This window comes from Choloepus didactylus, chromosome 1 (genome assembly GCF_015220235.1).
Source record: "Choloepus didactylus isolate mChoDid1 chromosome 1, mChoDid1.pri, whole genome shotgun sequence".
Taxonomy (NCBI): Eukaryota; Metazoa; Chordata; class Mammalia; order Pilosa; family Megalonychidae; genus Choloepus; species Choloepus didactylus.
The window spans coordinates 2,471,397-2,494,497 of NC_051307.1; the positions used below are offsets into that span (position 1 = coordinate 2,471,397).

General features: G+C 57.4%; 1 protein-coding gene across 11 annotated transcripts in view; it reads right to left on the bottom strand.

The window, feature by feature from the left end:
- TRPM2 (transient receptor potential cation channel subfamily M member 2) overlaps positions 1–23,101 on the bottom strand; it is a 71,079-nt gene that overhangs the window by 10,704 nt on the left and 37,274 nt on the right. For 8 of the 11 annotated variants that reach the window (XM_037830578.1, XM_037830568.1, XM_037830596.1 and 5 more), the window contains 11 exons: positions 22,128–22,341; positions 20,714–20,832; positions 19,842–19,974; positions 19,305–19,476; positions 14,510–14,693; positions 9,498–9,679; positions 8,371–8,503; positions 3,400–3,466; positions 1,687–1,774; positions 952–1,109; positions 200–276 (listed from right to left, as the gene is read on the bottom strand). In XM_037830578.1, the coding sequence (XP_037686506.1) occupies positions 200–276; positions 952–1,109; positions 1,687–1,774; positions 3,400–3,466; positions 8,371–8,503; positions 9,498–9,679; positions 14,510–14,693; positions 19,305–19,476; positions 19,842–19,974; positions 20,714–20,832; positions 22,128–22,341 (1,527 nt within the window). The other 3 variants (XM_037830643.1, XM_037830636.1, XM_037830652.1) reach the window with 3 other exon arrangements.

Here is a 23,101-nt window from a genome sequence, read left to right on the forward strand (position 1 = left end):
TGGAGGCTGTGACCCCCAGCTCCCGGGTCCCAGGACCCCTCGGGCAGAACGGGACCCCACAGCCCAGGAGGGACACAGACCCCTGCAGCAGGGAGGAGCCGCCACGCTGGCCCTGAGGGGACCCCAGGGTGATTGGTCCGTGCGGATCCTGGGCCTGCCCTCCTCCTCCGAGTGACCACGGAGACGGCTGGTCACTCACTTCCCCACGGGGTCCATGACGGCCTTGTCTTTCCGCTCGGCCGAGTAGAAGGGCGGCGCGTAGATCTGAAACTCCGTCTGTGGCAAAACAGGGTGGTGTTTTCCCACGTCTTCACCCCAGATCCCAGGCTCCTTCTTCTAGCGCCCCACCTGGGCTCTGCAGACCCCAAAAGGGCCCCCAGGGAGCTCGGAACCAGGGCAGGAGCAAACCAGAACCTCCACAGAAACAGGTGCCACCCCCACCTCGGGGCACCCAGGGGAGGAAGCTGGGGGCAGGACTGGGGGGTGCGGGTGGTTTCCAGGAGGGTTGGGGGTCCCAGCCGGGCCTTGGGGGGTGGGCTTGGGGAGAAAGAACTGGGGATGCAGAGGCCGGAGACAGCACCCGTGGGCTCTGGAGAGGCCGGAGAGGAAGCCCGCAGCCCCCTCACTAGGCCGGCCCCTGTCCCCCCTCTGCTGTGCCCCCCCCAGCCCAGGGGAAGGGGCTATGAGCACGTGCTGTGGACGTGGAAGCAGACGACCGGCAGCAGAGGTGACAGGGCAGGTGCAGGGGTCGGACCCCACCCCCGGGAACACCCCGCGTGTGCCGGCTGGGGAGCCACTCTGGGCCCGTCACCCCTGCTGCACGGCCACGTGGGACCCGACCCCTGCGTGCCTCAGTTTCCTTGTCTGTCCACTGTGGACAGTGTGAGGACAGCGGCCGTCGCGTGGAGACGCCCCCTCCCCACGGGGTGGGCCGGTGGGAAGGGCGCTCACCTCCCAGGGCACCTTCTCATCGGGCACCGGGAAGCGTGTGACGGGGGCGTCGGGGTACAGCAGGTGCCGGGCGTTCACGTGGTGGGCATCCTCGGGGTCCCCCGCCTTCCGCCTGCGGCCCACCTCCTGGCTCAGCTCTTCCGAGGCCCTTCTGGATGCTGCGGAGGGTCCCACAGGGCCGGGTGCCCTCTGGGCCTCTGCCCTGACTTCCGGCTGCCACCTCCCTGCACCCCAGCGACAAGCAGGACCCGAGGCCCCCCGCTCGGCCCCCAGCTCACAGCCGCCTCCTGTGTGGGAGCCCCACGTGGGCCTCAGGGCAGCTGAGCTCACAGGAGGCTTAACGAAGCCCGCTGGGGGGCTGTGTGTGCCTCGGGGGGCGGCACCCCTGAGAGGCCACCCGGGTCCATTTCTAGGCCGGATGCAGATTTAGGAAAACGGCCTTCCGAGGCAACTGAGGTGCAGCTGTTCCCTGGAGCCGGCCATCCCCAGCCACATGAGGGGGCCAGGAGGCAGCGGCCGGACACCCCCACCTTGGGAGCGGGGTGCCCTGGCCCTGCTGTGGCCTGGGGGACGGGCTAAGCCCCCGACGGTGCTGGTCCCGGGGCAGGTGCTGCAGGGATCAGGGAGCAGAGCCGCCTCCCTCCCAGCGGCCCCACCACGGGCAGCAGCCAGGGCAGACCCCAGACCCCAGAGGACGCAGGCTGGGGGGACCTGCTGCCCCGGGCCCTGACTCACCCAGAGCCGGGAGGGCCCTCTCTGCACCGAAGCCGCCGTCCCGCAGCGCCTGCACGACCCAGCGCAAGGCCTCGGCTGTCTCTGCCACCTGGGGGGCACGACCCGGGTAAGAGCTGGGGAACGCCCGCCCCGGCTCCCCCCAGCACACCCACCCCAGCAGACCCCACAGCCGCCCACACCCCTGCCCCTGCCCACTGGCCCTGCCTGACAGTGAGAATCGAGGCCTGGCTCAGGAGACCCCAGACCCCGTGACCCCAGCCCCCCAGTTGGAAGCCCCCTACCACCGCTCTGCAGCCTGCACAGCTGCGGGAACGGCCGCTCGGTGCCAGCTCGGAGGAGGGGAGGGCGGCCCACCGGGCACCCAGAGCCCCCTGCGTCCTGTCCCGGGGGAGCGGCTGCTGACCGCCAGCAGCGTGGGAGGGGGCCACCTGCCCACAGAGGCGAGTGACTGGTGGAAACGCCGGAGGCCCTTGAGCCGACTCGGGGCCCCCGTCAGACTAACCTGAACGGTGGGGTAAACGGAGGGGGTGTCCCACTGCACGTGCCCCCCAAGGAGGACCTTCCCTGGGGGCCGCTCCCTTCAGCTAAGGGGGTGTCAGGGAACGTCTCTGACCTGGTCCTAGGGGCCAGGAAGACAAGCCCCAGGGCTACTGTGGCCTATTTCGGGGGCACTGGCAAGGGCCCGTGGGGAGAAGGCAGGCCGGATGGACCCTGGGGGAGCAGCCCTGGGGGTGGACACCCCACCAGCCCAGGGCCCGGCAGCCCCCTCGGGCACAGCCAAGGCTGGGAGGCGGCAGCGCTGCCCCAAGTGGGGGGCACCCAGGGAACGGAGACGGCAGCTCAGGGGAGCTGGGCGCCTGGGGCTGGCTGTGGGCAGCTGTGTCCTCCCCAGAGCAGGGCCCAGGGTCAGGGCCGGAGAAGTGGGGGTGTGGGGATGGGGGCTGAGGGGAGGGGATAGGGAAGGGGACGTGGGAGAGAGTGGGAATGGAGGCGAGGGGGGAGGGGGAGGAGGGGAGGGGCTGAGAGGATAGGAGGGGGGAGGGGAGAGGATGAGAGGAGGGGAGGGGAAAGGAGTTGGGGAAGGGTGGGTTGAAGGGTGGGGGGCTGGGGGAGGGAGTGAGGGGAGGGGAGGGGTGGGGCTGCACCCAGGGCATAAGCCCACCCGAACTCCCCCCACCATCTGTACCGGCGCCTTCTAGAGCCTACTCAGTGGCTCTCTGCGCCTCCTCTCATAAATAATGACCCGCCTTCCTGCAGAAGTGTCCAGCCACGGCCCCGTGTTCCCATCCCCCGGCCTCGTCCAATAAGCCCACGTGCTCCAGCACTGACCCTGCTGCTCACCCGAGCCGACCACCCAGAGGGCGAGAGCAGCCTTTACTCATGTCCACGAGCCCCCACCCCGCCCCCGGCATGGCCGTGGCAGCCGAGGAAGCAGCCAAGGAACCATCTGGAAGCCCTGCCTGCCCCCCTCCCCACCCCCTGCTGTCCTGGCTCAGGGCACCCGGCCGGGGGCCTCAGACGGCAGCCCCCTGGGAGGCTGGAGGAGGGGGATGAGCAGCGTGTCCCCCAGACCCAACACGGCACAGCCCGGCTTGGTGGCATTTTCCCGCCTGGACATTCCTGACGCCTTACTCTTGGCACTTTCCGAGTGCTCCTTCTCAAGGCCCCACCACCCTCCGTGCCCACCCGTGGAGGCCCTGCCCTCGAACCCACCTGCTCCTCCAGGGAGGCCAGCCTCTGCTCCTGGGCCGGGTCCAGCAGGTCCAGCATGGCGTTGACCCTGCGGGAGGGCACGGCTGAGGCTACCGGGCACCGTGGGACCCAGGCCAGCTCACAGGCGGCCCCTCAGACCCAGCCGCCTCGTCTCCACGTGGCCTTGCATGTCAGCAGTCGTGTTAATGCTTAAAGCACGACACAGCTATAGAACGCCCCCGGGGGAAGAGCTCTGTGCCAGTTTGACTGTATTATGTCCCCCCAAATGCCATTATCTTTGATGTAATCTTGTGTGGGCAGACTTTATCAGTGTTGATTAGATTTGCATGGAAATGCCCCCCACCCAACTGTAGGTGGTAACTCTGATGAGATATTTCCATGGAGGCGTGGCCCCACCCATTCAGGGTGAGCCTTGATCAGTGGAGCCAGATAAATGGGCTGACAAACAGAGGGAACTCAGTGCAGGTGTGAGTGACGTTTTGAAGAGGAGCTACAGCCAAGAGGGACACTTTGAAGAATGCACAGGAGCTGCAGATGAGAGACAGTCTGAAGACAGCCATTGAAAGCAGACTCTTGCTCCAGAGAAGCTGAGAGAGGACAAATATCCCAAGTGCAACTAAGAGTGACATTTTTGAGGAACTGCAGCCTAGAGAGGAACATCCTGGGAGAAAGCCATTTTGAAACCAGAACTTTGGAGCAGACGCCAGCTACGTGTCTTCCCAGCTTCCCTGTGTAACTGTGTAACCAAATAACCCCCCTTTTATAAAAGCCAATCCATTTCTGGTGTTTTGCATTCTGGCAGCATTCGGAAACTAGAACAACCTCCAAGCAAACAAGCAGCCCCTGCCCTGGCGGGAACTTTCCAGCACAACTGGCTAGGGCTGTCTGCCCAGGCCAGCTCTGCGGGACCCCCGAGCAGGAGATGCAGTGTGTGGAGTTAAACCAGGAGCTTTGAATCTGAAGCTACAAGCAGTAAAGCGCCTTCTGGGCACAGCTGGGCCTGCTGCTGGGAGGTGGGAGCACCGTTGCTTCGGGGGCATTAGCTTGCTTTTTGCCTTATTTTGGTACCACATAGGACCCTCACCATCTGGGGCCGGCTTGTTCGTGGCTAAAATCACGCAGGCAAACATCTTTCCAAAATGTTTCTGCCCGAGATGCATTTGCAAGAATATCCTTTGTAACAAAGTGAGCAACTATTTTAGTACCCGGGAGAGGACAGCGAAGGACCCACTCAAAACGGTCATCTGGGGGGAGGGAAGGAAGCGTCTGATGGAGGCCTGGAAGCCCACCTTTGCCCGTGCTGCATATTGCTTAAAAGTCACAAAAGCTGCTTGGCTGCTCGCTGCCCTGTTTTCCCCACCAGCAGGGCAGGTAGGCTGTGGAGGTCATGGAGAGGGCGGAGGGCATGGGGACCCCATGAGATGGGTCAGCAGAAAGGGTAGGAGGTCTCTAGCCTGGCAGGTACAGCTTGTCTGAGACCCCAACCGCATTTGCTGACAACTCCCCAGGCCTGCTCTGCGTGTCCACTGGGATCACTGAGCAAGGCAAAGCCTTCCCTCAAGCAAGGAGCTGGGGGCACTCGGCTGAGCCCCCATGCTGTGAGGCGGGGAGCAGGGGGATCACCACGCGACCCCCTGGGCTTGGACTCTTCAGCAGGCCCACAGAGGGCAGGCGACCAGGCCACGGCCTCTGTAATGGCCGAGGAGTTCTACCATTTCCCCGTCACCCTAAGTTTTGAAAGTGTTTCTCTATCAAAACACATAAATTTGGTAAAGACCAATACGCATAAATCAGAGCTTCTAAACCAGCAAGAGGATATGTTAGTATACCAGCTGCCATTCCAGCTGAAACACACTCTCTGGGCTCATCTTAGACCACTTGTGTTTTCATTAAGCTTTGCCACCTCAGGGAACTGGGGTTCAGCGCAAGCCTGAGGCTCCCACCAGCCTGGAGCAGCCCTGGAGGGCTGTTTGCCTCCAGAGCGATTTTCTTGGGCCCCACTTAGTTTCCCTCAGGCAGGACACGACAAATCTCTGGGGCCTGCATTCAAATCCAGGCCGCACTGCTCGCCCGCCTGGCCGCGGAGCAACCTCACTTTCTACCCCGTGCTGGGACTCAGTTTCCTCCTTCCTAAAGGAACAAACCATACCTGCCTTTTAAGGGCATTGAAGGGTTAATGAGGTGATGCAGGTAAAAAGCCTGGTCAGAAAAGCCTCCAGACCCTGCAGTGACCAGGACCCTCGCTCTTGCCGCATCGCTCAGCAGTTTTGCTGCAGCCTTCCAGGCCTGGGGCTCTGCTGACGAGGGCCCTGACAGGCTGAGGCCACCTCTCTGTGACCGTGCAGAGCACCCCTCCCCAGCATCCAGGCCCTGAGCATGCTCAATGTTCAGGGTCAAATGACAGTGAACAAAGCCATTAATCAAAGCTGTTCTTTAGCCAGAGCAGATAAGAGAAGGTGCTCAGACTCCAGGCACTTCTTCAACTTGATAAACACAAGTTGCCAGGGCTAGGCAAGCCTTAGAGACCGCAGACCCCAGCCTCCTGCATTTCTGTCAGGCCAAGGCCTACAGCCCTCCAGAATTGCCTGGTGTTTAGTCAGAGCCTCCTAGACCCTTTTCTAGGTCTGAGGATGCCATGGGGAAAACATTGGACTCTGTCCCTGCACTTATGGAACTCATGCTTAGAAGAGCAGATGGGCATTAAACCAACCAACCAACCAAAGGGGTGACCTTTCAACCAACAAACCACCAACCAACCAAGCGACCATCCAACCAGTCAACCAACCACCAAACAACCGAGTAACTGTCCAACCAATCAACCAACCACCAACCAATCGAGTGACTGAGCAACCAATCAACCAACCAACCAACTGAATGACCGACCAGCCAACCAACCAAATAACCAACTAACCAACTGACCATCCAACCAACTGACTGACTGTCCAACCAATCAATCAGCCAACCACCAACCGACTGTCCAACAATCAACCAACCAACCAACTGAATGACCAACCAGCCAGCCAACCAACCAACCAACTAACCAACTGACCATCCAACCAACTGATTGACTGTCCAACCAATCAACCAACCAACCACCAACCAACTGGCTGACTGTGCAACCAATCAACCAAATAACAGACTGACTATCCAACCAATCAGCCAACCAACGACCAACCAACCTGCTGACCTTCCAACTAACTGACCAACCAATCAACCAACTAAATGAACAACCAACCAACCAACCAATCAACTGACCATCCAACAAACCAACTGACTGTCCAACCAATCAGCCAAACCACCAACTAAATGGCCAAACAACAAACCAACCAACCAACCAGCCAACAACTGAATAACCAACATTAGGTCATGCAAGCATAAAGAAGTTTGAAAAGGCAGGGTATGGAAACAGAGCAGCTGGAGAGCAGAAAGGGTTTTCTGATGAGGTGACCCCTGGCCAAAGTGGGAGGTCAGGGCCTGCATCTGCCTGAGACACGACTGTCTCCAACAAAGAGAGCACCCAGGGCTCAGCTGGATGTCCCCATGCAGACTCAAGCAAACTCTGGCTCACCTGGCATGAGTGTTAGATCGGGCTCGGACCCTCAGCTAGCCCACCACCACCACCATGTGAGTTTGAAGCTGTAAGTACCCCCAAAAACGCTATGTTCTTTTAATCCATTCCTGAGGGTGTAGAACCTCTTCATTAGGTTATTTCAATCAAGGCGTGCCCCACAGTGGGTCTTAATCCTTTTACTGGAGTCCTTTGTAAAAGGATAAAGGACACACAGAAACAGCCCAGAGCTCAGAGAAGCAGAGACGTGAAATTCAGAGAAGCACCCAGAGAAGGTGAGAGACGGAGCAGCTGGAAGCTGAAAGCAACAAAACCCGGGAGAGGAGGGACAGCAGACGCTGGCCATGTGCTCCCCGTGTGACGGAGATGTCCGGGACGCCGGACGCTGGCGGCCTTTCTTCAGAGAAGGTATCCTCCTGGTGATGCCTTAATTTGGACATTGTCGTGGCCTTAGAACTGTCTATTTGAAAGCTAATAAACCCCCATTGTAAAAACCTACCCACTTCTGGTGTACTGCATTCTGGCAGCTTCAGCAGACCGAAACTCCATCAGCAGCAGCTTCATTAACATGCAACAGCAATAATGAAACAACGCCCAAGCAACGATGCTCACGGAGTGCAGACCGCGTTTCAGCACTGTGCCCAGCGCTTCCCAGGCACAGTCCCCCTGCACCTCAAGACCACTCTGAGCAGTGGGGACCCTCCGTCTCCATTGCACTGCGAGGTGAGGGACGCACACATCACGCAGACACCCAGAGCCCACCCGCTTGGCCGCTCCAGGAGGCACTCCTCCAGCAGGAACCCCAGGAAGCACCTGCAGCCCCTGCCCTCAATCCCCGCTGGGACCCCGGCTGACGGCCGGGCCGAGACCAGGTGGTTCACTGCACCCTGCCAGTGCCCAGCTGGGGAGGGGCCGCGGGTGGAGGGAAAGAAGCAGAAAGATCTTTCTCTCCAACACTGACCTCACACTCTGGAAGGAAGCAAGGCAGGGAGGCCCAAGAGTGGGGAAGATGATGTCAGACGGGCCAGTGCCCCGGGACTGGGCTCTCCGGCCCAACAAGGGCTGCAGCACACCGAGGCCGCCAGGCTCCCCAGGCAGGGGGCTATCCTCAGAACAGCCCTAAACGCAGCTGCCCAGACCCCACTCCCCCACAGGCCTCCGCCTGGCCCCTGCCCACCCGAGGCTGCCCTGGCAGCCTCCTGGCCTCCGGGCCTCTAACCTCTCACAGGCAACCCGCAGGTTCTGCCTGTCACCCAGGTGGGAGCTCCCTGGACCCTGGGGGACCCTCACACTCCTGTTGGCCCTAAGGTGCACTCCCTAGGACGACTGCTGGGCCCAGGCCCAGGTGCAGAGCTTTCCCACCCCAGGGGACCCCACCCCGGCCCCCCCGGCAGGACACGCACCTATCGCTGATCTCTTGGGTCTTCTGCTCGGGCCTCTGCTTTAGCTGGAACTGCAGATTCTGCAGGTAATTCTCCTTCAGGTACATCTCCCAGGAGAGAAGGGCGGCTTCCTCGTTCTTCTCCAGCTTGTTTCCTGTCCGAAGGAGGAGAGACGGAGGGGCCTGAGCTCCAGCGGGAGGTGGTGGAGGCACCGGCCCGCAGGCCCTGAGCCAAGGGGCAGCAGGGCCCACCACTGAGGGTCCGGCTCCCGAGCGGCAGCAGGAATCTGCGGGTGACTGAGCTTGTACCTCGACTTACCAGGCCTGGGCCAGGGGACCTGATATCACCCCCTGGGGAGGGTAGTAGGTACGGGCGTGAGTGCCCTCTGCAGCCCCCCCGAGCCTGGGGAGCGAGGTCAAGGCAGCTCCCTCTTCCTCACCCAAAATGTCACGGGCAGGGGAGGCTTGCCGGAGGAAACCGCCTTTCTCCCAACTGCCCTTTCCCCACTTCCTTATCTTACCCACTCACTCCCTGGTGCCAAGGCCACTCCTGCCACCGCCAGCGCGCATGCACCGTGGCCAGAACAACCCCCGCCCCGCTGCAACGGCTCCGGCGTTCTCTCAGAACCAATCCTAGCCCCTATCCCTTCAGTATTGCCATTTAAGGCTACTTCACCTCTTTTCCAGCCCTGCCCTTCTTACCAGCCTATATAACCTGTAATCACCCCTGAATAAATCTCTTTGGCGCATACTCCTACTGGATGAAGAGTGTCTTGTCCTTATCGCCGCCCTCCATACCTTGCACGCCTCCCGCCGAGGACCCGGCCAAGTCCTCCGCCTCGCCCTCGCCTCCGGGAAAGAGCCCCCGCCGCCGGTACCCCTTGAGCAGCCCCGAGAGCTGGGGGCTCGGCTACCGGCCGCCCCTCCCCCTAGAAGCAGTAACCGCGACCGCAGGAATCCAGCCCCCCACCTCCCCCGGAGTGGGCTGCGAGGGCTGGGGGAGCCGGTGGTCCTGCTTCCTGAATAAGAACCACCTGTCCGAGTTCCGAGCTTCCGTAAGTCTGCAACGAGCTGCCCTGTCCCCCCAAATGCTGCCGGCACCCCAGCCGGTGGGGGAGGCGCGTGGGGGCCCCGGAGAGAGGCGCTTACTGAGCTGCTTGTGCCTCTTGGCCGGGATTTTCAGGACGAGCCTCTTGACCAGGAGCTGCAGGTGGCTGAGCAGGATGAGGGGTGGCGGGGCTGGCGGGCGCCCGTGGTACTCCTCGATCAGGTCGTGGCGCTGGAACTTCCAGATCTGGTCCGTGTGCTCCTGCACCTGCTGGAAGGTGTAGCTGCGGGCGGCGGGGAAAACACGGGTTACGTGGGAACAGCAGATGCTGTAGGTCCTTTTACTGGCAACAGATAACCCATTTCACCGCCCCAAGAATCTGTGATGCTGCGCAACTGAAAACAAAAAATGCTACACGCAGAGGCAATCATAAACGCAGGAAAAGAGCATGAGGCCAGGAAGTGTAAAAATTGTGAGCTTCCTGGAAGCCAAGGGGAGAAAAGAGAAGGTGCAAACACTTTCAGACTTTATAAACCTCATTAAGGAAGAAGAAATGGACACTGGTCAGGAGAGAGACACTCCCTGGCCTTTCCTGCTAGAAGGGAGGTATCCATTGGAGCTGAGCCGAAGACAAACAGAAGAGAGGGGCCTTCCACAAGCTTAGGGACAAGGCACTGTTACCCGAAGTGTCACCTTGCAGAGGAGCTCAGCAGAGCCAGACCGAGACGGGGTAAGGGGCAGTGAGCCGGGCAGAGCACCGGAAGCCCCCCTCGCTCCCACTGGGCCCGGCCAGGGCTCGCGCCTGGTGTCTGTCTCGGCTCCTTGAGCGCCGGAACGCAGGTCCCAAACGCCTGGGGTTTAGTTTCTCAGCTTCTCCTGCCTCCCTGGACCTGTCTTACGCTGGTTCCTGGGTGAGGCCCTTTCCCCTCCTTCCCAGGCATCTAATCTAAGCCTGTGGGAGCATCCTGGCACCCCCAAAGTGGGACTGCTGGTCTCCACAGCCGCCGGAGACGTGACGGGAGCAGGGGCCTGCAGCCAGGACGACGACCTGCCTCCTGGGGCTGCCAGGGCGGACCCTAAACTCTGGATTTCTTGCTCCACAAATGAAATAGGCAATATTCTAAAAGCCCTGTGATAAGGCTGAATGCTTCCAAACACCCAGGATTCTAAGAACATCCTGGAGATTTCCAGAGAAGAAGTAGACGGGGGTGCGTTCCCCACCAACTCAGCGGCTTAAGACAAGACACATTTAGTATCTCACAGTTCTGGGTCTGAAAACTGGGTCTCTCTGGGCTAAAGCCCAGGTGTGGCCAGGGCTGGCTCCTTCTGGAGATCCCAGGAAAAACCCAGGCTCTGGCCTCTTCCGGCTTCGGGAGCCGCCGGCGTTCTCGGCTCCTCACTGTGTCACCGTGAGCCCTGTGTCGGTGCCATGCCATCCTCCTGCCCTCCTGCCCCTCTCCTAAGACCCTGTGCTGACATCAGGCCCACCCAGACAATCCAGGATAACCCCCATCTCGAGGTCCCTCGCGTCACATCTGCAAAGTCCCTTCTGCCGCATCAGGTCACGTGTCCGCAGGGCGCAGGGATCCGGACGCGGTGGCTCCGGAGGGCCAGGACGCCACTGAGCACAGACGTCCGTGAGGAGCAAGGCGCAGCGACTCTTCTAAGCCCGCGGGACACTGCTTCCGAACAGCTGAGCAAAGGGATCAGGAGGTGGACGGCGCACATGGAGAGACCCCGTGAGCCACGGCAGCCCACAGACGTGTAGACAAATAACCCCGAACCAGTGGGAAACCAGATAGGAGCAGCCACACTTGGGCTGGGGTCCAGGGAAATGAGCCCAGAGGAAGCCACAGCTCAGAACAGGCTCAGATGTAGACGGAGGGGGCAGCAGGGACAGGCCCCAGGGATTGCAAGGCCAAGGGGCGTGGGGACAGGGGCCAGCCTCCGGGTGATGGGGGGTCATCTGGAGCTGCAGAGGCCAGCCCTGAGCAGCCAGCAGCCACAGCACGTTCCCCAGGGCGAGCAGTTGGCACACGAACAAATGACATTACATCCTTGCCATGGGATCCACGCAGCCGCTAACGAAAGAAGGCAGTGGGTACCAACGACCCTCCCGTGTGCCAGCGTTGCTTAATCACCACAACATCCCTGGGGAAAGGACTGTTGTTAGCTCTGTTTTTAAAATGAGGAAACTGAGGCCCAGAGTGCTTCAGTGAGGTGCCCAAGGATGCACAGCTAGTGAGCAGTAGAGCAGAGGCAAACCCTGGCAGCACTGCACGGCCTTTCCAACACTCCACTGCAAGGACTCCGGCTGGTTTGAATCTGTTATGTCCCCCTCAAAAGCCATGTCCTTTTGATCCTCTCTCATGGGGGCAGACCTGTTGTGGGTGGGACCTTTTGATTAGGTTGTTTCCATGGAGATGTGACTCTGCCCTTCAGGGTGGGTCTTAATTAGTTTATTGGTATCCTCTATGAGGGGATAAAAGGCAGAGACATTTTGGAGAGAGCTCAGAGACGCTTAGAGAGAAAATGCCCAGAAACATTTTGAAGGCAGCTGTTGAAACCAGAACCAGGAAAGAAACTAAGAGATGAAGCCCAGAGTTGCCCCAAAGTAGCTGAGCGAGGACCCCCAGATGCTTAGAGAAAAACGCTGGGAGAATCAAGCAAGGATGCACAGGAGCTGACAGAGAGGAGCTAAGACAGCAGCCCACAGGCATTCTGGAGAAAGCAACAGAAACTGGAAGCTAAACCTAGGACAGGCCCAGCAGACTCCAGCCATGTGCCTTCCCATGTGACAGATGAACCCCAGATGCCATCGGCCTTTCTTCAGGGAAGGTATTGTCCTGTGCATGCCTTAATTGGGACATTTTCATGGCCTTAGAACTATAAATTTGTGAACTAATAAACCCCCATTGTAAAAGCCAACCCATTTCTGTTCTTCTGCATTCCAGCAGCTTTAGCAAACCGGAACGGACTCTGAGAGAAATCGTTGAGTAAAAAGAGCAAGTGACAGAGGACACCCACTGTGCCAGTTTGAATGTATTATGTCCCCCAAAGCACCATTATCTTTGATGCAATCTTGTGTGGGCAGACGTATTACTGTTGATTAGATTATGATTCTTTGATGGAGTGTTTCCATGGAGATGCGCCCCACCTAACTGTGGGTGATAACTCTGATTGGATAATTTCCATGGAGGTGTGGCCCCGCCCATTCAGCATGGGCCTTGATTAGTTCACTGGAGCCCTACATAAGCTCAGACAGAAGGAGCGAGCTTGCTACAGCCAAGAGGGACACTTTGAAGAACGCGCAGGAGCTGAGAGAGGAGCTGCAGCTTACAGAGACATTTTGGAGACGGCCTTTGAAAGCAGACTTTTGCTCCGGAGAAGCTAAGAGAGGACAAATGCCCCAAGAGCAATTGAGAGTGACATTTTGGAGAGAAGCTGAAGCCTAGAGAGGAACATCCTGGGAGAAAGCCATTTTGAAACCAGAACTTTGGAGCAGATGCCAGCCACGTGCCTTCCCAGCTAAGAGAGGTTTTCCGGACACCAATGGCCATCCTCCAGTGAAGGTACCCAATTGTTGATGTGTTACCTTGGAAACTTTATGGCCTTAAGACTGTAACTTTGTAACCAAATAAACCCCCTTCTATAAAAGCTAATCCATTTCTGGTATTTTGCAAAATGGCAGCATCAGCAAACCGGAACAGTTTGCTGGGGCTGCTACACAAAACACCACACACTAGTCAACTTACACAACACGAATTTATCAGCTCACATTTTGGAGGCTAGAAATCCAAAATCAAGTTGTCGGCAGGCCGTGCTTTCTCCGCAGTCTGTAGCTTCTGGGGGTGGCCAGCGCTCCCTGGCACTCCTTGGGGTTCCTGGCTTGTCGATGCATCCCTGCCTTGTCACACAGTGTCCTCTCTCCGTCTCCTCCTCTGGCTTCAACTGACTCACTGTGTCTGAATCTCCTCCGCTGATAGGGACATCAGTCATACGGATTGAGGCCCCTAAATCAGTGTGGCCTTGACATCTTCGAAGGTCCTTTTTACAAATGGGTCCACACTCACAGGCCCAGGGGTCAGGCCTTGAGCATGTCTTGTCCCCCCCGCTGGGCATGCCAACTGCCCACTGGCCCTGTGGCTCACACCCCCTCGGTAGTGGCCCCCGCCTCATTCGCTGAGGCTGGGGGACGGGCTTCGGTGAATAGGAAGTTGGCAGGCTTGATGCAGGGACAGCAGCTGCGCACCCCACTTCCAGGCTCTCCTGGGTCCCTGCCACCACCCGGAAGATAAGGGACTGTCCAGCTGCGACCATCCCAGCCCTGGCCCACCTGCCAGCTGATGTCAGGTGCAAGCAGCACCCAGCCCGAATCGGCCAAGCCCCAGCAGGTCAGCAGAACCATCCACCCAGCTGTAGACTTATGAGGAATGAGGCACGATCGCTGTTTGCGGTCACCACGTTTCGGGACGGTATGTCACGCAGCAATAGCCAGGTAACTATGTATGCAACGACAGATACCTGTGCAGTGAGACAATTTATGGACCCCAGAAAAACATGTCCTTAATCTGAATCCACTGCTGTGGTGTAAACCCACTGAAAATAGGACCTTTTGAAGATGTTTAATTGAGGTGTGGCCAGCTGAATCCCCTTGGGCTTTGAGCTGGATTACAAGCAGAATGAAATTCAGACGTACAAAGAGAAAGCCACGGAAAGAACCAGAAGCAGGAAATCACAGAACCAGGAAGAGAAAGGAGAAGACACAGCCATGTGTTTTGCCTCATGATGGAAAAGCCCAGGACCCAGGCTCCACCAGCCCTGGGAAGGCCAGGTCCTCAGGCACGGCGCCCCTCCAGCCCCGCCCCTGCACGAGCCCCGCCCATCCTGCCTCAGCCCCGCCCATAGCTCTGTCCTCACTCGGCCACGCCCGTGCACTAGCCCCGCCCACCCCTGCCTCCAGCCCCGCCCATAGTGCACTCTGCCCAACTCAGCCGTGCCCCCTCCAGCCCCGCCCCTGCACTAGCCCCACCCCACACTAGCCCCCGCCCACTCTCCGCCTCTGACTCCACCCCCTTTGGTCCCAGCCCCGCCCCCGCCCACGAGGACCCACTTGAACATGGCGATGAGCAGGTTGAGCAGCAGGATGTTGGTGAAGAGCAGGTAGAGGCAGAGCAGGAGGACCGTCAGCCAGTTGGGGAAGGCGGGCGTGAGCCGCGTCGCGTCGGTCTCGGGGCACTTGGGCTTGTAGGGGTCGGTGCCGTCGGGGCTGCACTGGTCCGGGCTGAAGTTCACTCCTGGCGAGGAGAGGGGGCGGGTGAAGAGAGACACCGCGGGCCACACCTGGGCAGTGTCTCCGGACGCTCCGAGCGACCGGCCGTAAGGTCACTGGTCCCCCCACGGGCCTGGACGCCTGCCCATCAGGTGACCCCAGCCCGAGGGCGTCCCATCGGGGCACCTGTCTGTGCCGGAATATCCCCTGCAGGTAGGCGCGTGGCTGCCCGGGAACCCGGGGAACCAGGACCCCCAGGACCCCAGCCAGGGGCCAGCACCAGGTGAGGCCCCACGACGGGCCTCAGAGACACAGGCCCCAACCCGGGCTCCACCGGGGAAAAGAGCTGACAAAAACCAAGCACGTTAACAACTATGCAAAGAGAACTGACACAAGAAACAGGAAACGTGCTCCTGGGGCCACATATTGACAAGTGGACAGGTGATGACAAAATAAAATAAAGTCCCACATTTGTAGAAAAGCAAAGTTTATATAACAGAATGTAACATGACTCATTTGTGCACTAAAAAATCCCCAAGGAAACACACTGAGTGGTTGACTCTGGAAGGTGGGAGAACGGATAACATTTTTCTTTGTACTGACTCAAATTTAAAATGTTTTCATCCATGAACACTATTCTGTAAGCAAATATGCTTTTTAAAGTATTACTAATTTTCTAAGACAAAACTCACTAAAATAGCAACAAATGCCTATGTTAAAAAAAAGATCTTAAATCAATAGTCTAACCTCCCACCTTAGGAAACTAGAAAAAGAAGAGCAAACTAAACCCAAAGCAAGCAAAAGGAAGGAAGTAATTAAGATTAAAGCCAAGATAAATGAAATAGAAGACTAGAAAAACAATACAGAAAATTAACAAAACAAAATTTGACTCTTCAAAAAGATCAATCCATGGGTTAGATTAACCAAGAAAAAAAGAGAGACGACTCAGATTACTAAACGGAAATGAAAGAGAGGACATTATACTACTAACCTTACAGAAATAAAAAGAATTATAAGAAAATAATACAAACGACTGCAGGCCAGCAAATTAGATAACTTAGATGAAATTGACAAATTCCTAGAAAGCCACAAACCACCAAAACTGTGTCAGGAAGAAAGAGAAAATCTGAATATACCTATAACAAATAACAAGATTGAATAAGTCATTTTAAAACTTCACACAAAGAAAAGCCCAGGCCCACACAGTTTCCCTGGTGAATTCTGCCAAACGTTTAAGGAAGAATTAACATCAATCCTTCACAAGTTCTTCCAAAAGACAGAGCAGGACATACTTCCTAATTCATCCTATGGAGCCAGTATTACCCTAATCAAAACCAGACGAAGACATCATAGGAAAAGAAAACTATAGACCAATATCCTTTATGAAGATTGATACAAAAATCCTCAACAAAATACTAACAAACCAAATCCAGCAACTTATAAAAAGGATTAAACAATAACCAAGTGAGATTCATCCCAGGAATGCAAGGATGGTCCAACATATGAAAATTAATCAATATATTTAATTATTGATTAATGAAATAATATTTATATTAATAGAATAAAAAACTACATGAGCATTTCAAAAGGTGCAGAAAAAGCATTTTATAAAATCTAAAGTCTAAAACCCTTCCATAATAAATAAAAACACTCAACAAACTAGTAATCGAAGGGAACTTCTTCAACCTGATAAATGACATTTACAAAAAACCTACAGGAAACATCATACTTAATGGTAAAAGTCAGCAGGCAAGGAAGGGTGTCCGCTCTCATCACTTCTATTCAACACTGTAGTAGATGCTCTAGTCACAGCAATCAGGCAAGAAAAAGAAATAAAAAGCATCCAGATGGGACAGGAATAAATAAAACTATATGTACTTGCAAATGACATGATCTTGAATGTAGAAAATCCTAAGAAATCCACTAAAAATCTATTAGAACTACTAAACAACTTCAGCAAGGTTACAGGATACAAATCAATACAGTTAATGCTATTTCTATACACTCACAGTGAATAATCTAAAAATGAAATTAAGAAAACAATTACATTCACCTAATAGCATAAAAAATAAATACTTAGGAGTAAATTTAACAAAAGAAGTACAAAACTTCACAAAACTACAAAATATTGTTGAAAGAAATTAAAGAAGGTTAAGTAAAGGATAAAACACCCCATGTCCATGAACTGGAAGACTTAGTTTTATTAAGAAGCATTACTTCCCAAATTGATCCACAGGTTCAATGCAATCCCTAACAAAATCCCTGCTGGATTCTTTGTAGTAACTGACAAATTGCTTACAAAAATTCATGTGGAATTACCAGGGACCTAGAATAGCCAAAAGAATCTTGCAAAAAAGAATCAAGTAGGAGGATTCACAGTCCCCAATTTAAAACTTACTATGAAGCAACAGACATTGAGACACTGGCACAAGGAAACACATCAAGGCCAACAGAATAGAACTGGAAGTCCAGAAATAAATCCAAACATCTTTGGTCAACTGATTTTTGACAAGGGTGCCAAGACCATTTGACAGAGAAAGAAAATCTCTTCAACAAACGGTGCTGGACCCACTGGCCGTCTACATGCAAAGGAACTGGGCTAGACTCTTACATCATACCAGGTATGAAAATTAACTCTATGTGGATCAAATGTTACAAGTAAGAGCTAAAGCTCTAAAACTCTTTGGAGAAAAAAATAGGTTCCAATTTTTGTGGTCTTGCTGGGGTAGAATGAGTTATGTACCCCAATAAGCACATGTTCTTACTTTTAATCCGCATTCCTGTGGGTGTGAACCCACTGTAAACAGGAATTCTTGAGGATGTTATTTTTGGTTAGGGCGTGGCCAACTGAAGCAGGTGGGCCCTAACCTTGGATTACTGGGGGCCTTATAAAGAGGACCCAGAAGTCAGAAGGTGGAGAAAGGAGAAGATAACGCATGTGATGTGAGGCAGATATTCAAGGTTCCATAATAAATAAAAACACTCAACAAACTAGTAATAGAAGGGAACTTCTTCAACCTGATAAATGACATTTACATGGAACCTTGAGGGTTTTAGCAAGACAGCACTGGAATAGTACAGCCTTTGGAAAGAAAGCAAGCCTTGATGATACCTTGATTTGGGACTTCTAGTTTCTGAAACTGTGAGCCAATACATTCCTTTTGTTTCAGTCAACCCACTGCGTGCTATGTGGCACAGCAGCCTGGCAACCCTGGGTTTGGCAATGGTTTCTTAGATATGACACCAAAAGCCAAATGACAAAAGAGATCGATAAGCTAGACTTCATCAATTTTTAAAAATTTTGTGCTTCCAAGGACATCCATCAGGAAAGTGAAAAGAGAACCCACAGAATGAAAGAAAATATTTGTAAAGCATATTGATGAAAAGGGACTGGTATCCAGAATATATAAAGAACTCTTACAACTGCACAACCAAAAGACAAACAGTCCAACAGAAAAACAGGCAAAGGATAGGAATATTTTTCCAAAGAAGATATACAATGGCCAATAAGCAAATGGAAAGATGCTCAACATAGTCATTAGAGTAATGCAAATCAAAACCCCACTGAGATAACCACTTTACACCCAGAAGATGGCTATGTTAAAAGAGACAGACATTAACACGTGTGGGTGAGAACGTGGATGACTGGAACCCTCATCTGTTGCTGGTGGGAATGTGAAATGGTACCACGCTGTGGACGACAGCTCAGCAGTTAGCACTGCCCCAGAAAGCTAAACATAGAATCACCACGGGACCCAGCAATTCCGCTCCTAAGTATCACCCAAGATCAAAGTGCCCACACAAAAACTGTTAAATAAATGTTCACGGAAGCCAAAATGTGTAAATAACCCAAATGTTCATTGAATGGTGAATGGATAACCAAAATGTGGTCTGTCCACAGAGTGGAATATAATTTGGTGATCAACAATAATGTACTAATGATCCACGCTTCACATGGACGAACCTTGGAAACATTAAGCTAAGGGAAAGAATCAATCACAAAAGTCCACGTTTATGTGAAATGTCCAGAAAAGGCAAACCTAGAGACAGAATATTGGTGATGGTCGAGGGGTGGGGGGGGGGGAGTGACTGCTAATGGGTACCGGGTGTCTTTTGGGGTTGATGAAAATGGTCTAAAATTAGATTCTATAAATGTACTAAAAACCATTGATTTATACACTTTATGTGGGTGAACGTCATGGTATGTGAATTATGTCTTAATAAAGCTGTTTCAAAAACCTCACTATGTAAGGTTGTTCTCCCCTTCCGATTTCTGGCAGGGGTCAGAGGACGAGGGGGTGCCGGTGACATGTGAGGGGGAGGGACTGTCAGCAGCCGCCCCGGCCACCCCTCAGCTCACCCCGGATCTCTCGGGGGACGGCTCAGCTGCCTCCTGCCGCCCCCGCCCCAAGTGGGCCCCACAGACCCCTTCTACTTCCCGCTGCGGGAGGGACGGGGAGTTAAAGCCCCACACGCGGGGACAGCCCCCCGCCCATCCGCCCCTCCTTGGGCGCCCTGGGGGCTCCGCCCGCTCAGCTCCTCTCCCCCGTCCCCCGCCCGCCTCCTGGGCCCCGCTCTAGCCCAACCCGAGCACCACACCCCGGCTCCGTCCCGGGGCCCCCCACCGGGCTCCCACCGTCGATGTAGGCCGGGATCTGCCCGAACAGCATGAGGTACGAGTGGTAGACGACCCCGCGGAAGATCCAGTCCACGCGGCTCTCGTTGTGGATGAGGATGGCCTGCTGGGCCACGCCGAAGGACACCACCCACACCACCAGCAGGAAGAGGAAGAAGAAGATGTCCTTCATCTGCAGAGATAGGACACGCGGGCTGCACCCCACCCCACACACTCCCTGCCCAAAGGGCTCACCCACCACCCCCAGGCAGACGCGGGGAGTGAGCAGCTGCCAAGAGGTGAGCTCTCAGGCCAGACCCCCAACCCCTGGTCCAACAAGGGAGCACCCTCTCAGTGCGGGGCACCCCAGGAGGTGTGGAGGGGAAAGCCGCAGGAGCCCCGAGACTGGGAGGAGCTGGGACACTCAGGCAGCAGAATCAGGGAGGGCTTCCCAGAAGAGGCGACATGCGGTGGGAGCCCCGGAGCAAGGCCGGGGGCGAAGGAACCTCGGGTGCCTGTGAGCCCCTCCCCTCGAGCCCCACTCGGGGTCCCCCTCACCATCCGCTTCACCATGATGATCTTGGGCCCCAGCGTCCTGCTAACGGTGAAGATGTGCATCAGCCGGAGGCAGAACACGATGAAGTCCAGGGACAGGATGACGCGGCCGGGATACAGCAGCGCTGGCAGGAGCCTGCCCGGGGCAGAAGCGGGGACACGCTCAGCGCGGCTCACCCAGGTGGCCAGCAGCGGCCCCGGAACCCGGGCGGCCCGAGCCTGGCCGCCGGGGTCACCTGCCCGTCCCTGGTCCAGCCCCAATGGCAAGGGGCTCTGTGGGACCCGGACCCCGGTGTGTTAAAAACCGGGTGTGAGGTCAAGGGGCAGACCTGCCCTCCCAGCACCCCCAGGGAGCACCTGCTCCTCTTTAGAAAGGCCCAGAAGCCCAGCTCAGGCAGGGCAGCCACGTGGACGTCCCAGGAGGCCCGGCCAGGTCCCAGGGAAGCAGGCCCTGGCATCGTAGACACTCGTGGCCTTAACGGGCAGTGAACACCGGGGGCAACCCGAGGATGGAAGGCTGGGCCACCTGGGGGTAACTGTGGGCACCCCTTGCACGCAGACAGCGTCCTGCAGTTTACAGCTGCTCTCGGGAGCATGTCCTTCTCTGGATCCTTTCCACCAGCCCAAGGGCAGCCAGGACGCCGTCGTTGGGAGGCCCATGGGACAGACAACAAACTGGGACCCAGGGGAGCTGCACCTCACAAAGGGTCCCCCAGTGGCGGGGGCTGCCCCCAGCCGGGCGAGCGGAGAGAGGGCAAGGGTCCTGCTAGTGGCGCGGGGCCTGGAGGACTAATTGGCTCGGGTCAAGGATGGGGCTAAAGATCAGGGGGGAAGGGATGGGTTCCCTGACAGCCCACGGGACCCAAGCTGCTCACCTGCACGTCAGCCCTGCTATGAAGAGCAGGATGGCGCCGAGGTCCAGCTTGTTCCAGAAGTCGCTGAAGTACAGGGTCGCCACCTTCCGCAACCCAAAGCCGTCCGGGTTGTACAGGAGCTACTGGGGAGACGGCGGTTTGCGTTACTGCACCAGGGCCGGCTCATGGGCGCTTGGGCCCCTTTGTGGGGACGGCTTGGTCAGGGGGGTACTGGGCACAATGCCCCTTCCATCACTCCAGAGTCGGGGCCCAGGGCCAGGGTCCTCGGCAGGCCCCACACCCGCTCAGAGCTAACCAGTGGTGGGTAAAGGCCCCCTGCCCTCCAGCACCCACCAGCCTTCCCAAGAGGACCCAAGAGGCCGTCAACAAGACGGGGGGTGAGACCCCCATAGGGACCTGTGGGAGTCCCTATTGCCCTGCCAGGTGAGGGGCCAAATGCTGCCCTCCTGAACCAGACCCCAACCTGGCAGCTGGGGGGTGCAGGTGGTGGATGTCCAGGGGGAGGTGGCCCCCTTTTTGTCCTGGAGCTGCCACAAGTGGGACTGGGGCTCAGGGCTGTGGGGGCTTCCCAGCAGCAGAAGGGGATCCGGGGGAGAGGACAGCTGCCAGCGCAATGGCCCCGCGCCCAGCCCCAGCCCTGCACTTCTCGCCTGGTGCCTCCCCCAGCCCCCCCAGGCTCCCCAGGCCTGGGAGCGGCCTTCACCCCTGGGGAGTCCCAGCCAGGCCATCTCTGCCCCCCGCCAGCCCCAGGGTGTGGTCAGCCACGTGCATGTTCATCTGCCGCCAACAGGTGCTGCACTGGGGGGCACGTCGGGGACACTCCTCCCCAGAGAAGGAAGGTGACACCCCACCCAAGGGCCATAGGTCATGTAAGTGCCCAGGGGGGCAGAAGATGAGGGGTCAGGAGAAGCCGAAGGGGCAGCGCGCACTTGTGGATGGGGAGGGGGAGGGCGCAGGGGGCAGGTCGCCTCCCGCCCGGGGTCTTGCCCACCCCAGTGGGCTGCGTCAGCTCTGTGAGGACGGGAACTTGGCCAGGGGTCCCCAGTGAGGAGGTGGGTGAGCTGGCTGCCCCCAGGGCCAGCGTGTTCCCCAAAGCCCTGGGGCTACCTTGTCCCCCGGGGCGGGCAGGAGGGGCAGCCAGGGGGCGCAGGCCCTGGAGGACTAATTGGCTCGGGTCAAGGATGGGGGCTAAAGATCAGGGGGGAAGGGATGGGTTCCCTGGAACTCTGGGGGGCAGGGGGTCGGGAGGAGGGTCGAGGACTGGGGGGTGGGTGGGGGTGGGGGAAGGGGGCCAAGGACCGGGGGCAGGGACGGGGGGAGGGGAGAGGAGGGGAAGGTGGGGTGGGAGGGCTAAGGGGGAGGGGCGGGGCGGGGGTCCCTAGCCCTCTGGGGGGCACGCCGGGGGGCCGCCCACCTGCCGCGTCTCCTCGCACCCCAGCGAGAAGAGCCAGGCGTAGACGACGAGCTCGCGCCGCGAGGGCACCGGCTGGAAGTCCACGATGAGCACGTAGGCGAAGAGCCCGAGGAAGGCGGAGTAGGCCAGCGCGTTCCCCAGGAAGACCACCACGGGCGCCGAGAAGAAGGCGCGCAGGCGGCCCGCGCAGCCCCCCGCCCGCAGCCTCCTGTCCCTGCGGGGCCAGGGGGCGAGACAGTGAGGGCCGGGGACCCCGACACCCCACGGGACGGACGGGGGACCCCAATACCCCACGGGAAGGACGGGGGACCCCAGCACCCCACAGGATGGACAAGGGACTCCAATAGCTCACAGGACGGATGGGGGACCCCGACAGCCCACGGGATGGACGGGTGACCCTGACACCCCACAGGACGGACGGGGGACCCCAACACCCCATGGGAAGGACGGGGCACCCCAGCACCCCACAGGACAGACGGGGGACCCCAACACCCCACGGGAAGGACGGGGGACCCCAGCACCCCACAGGATGGACAAGGGACTCCAATAGCTCACAGGACGGACGGGGATCCCGACAGCCCCCAGGACAGATGGGGAACCTCAACAAGACCCCACAGCACAGCATGGGGACGCTTCACCCCACGGCACTTCTGCCTGACCTTGGTGACCCCAGGACCCCTGACCTGGGGTGATGGCAATGCAGGGGACGGCACGGGAGGGCGCGGGATCCCAGGGGGTCCCAAGGTGCTCGGGCAAGCCTCCAAGGGGGCTGGCTGGGGGGGCAGGTGAAAGGCGCGGCCGCAGGGGCTGGCTGACTCAGCCCTGCGCTCCCCGGGCTCTAGGAAGGTGCACCCCGGGGTCCCGCTTCATCCTGCAGCCCCCTCCCCTGCCGCTGCCGGCCCCACCCCTGGAGGCACAGTGCCCCCCAGCCCCACTCAGGCACGGATGGGGCACCTGGTGCTGTGTGAAGGGGC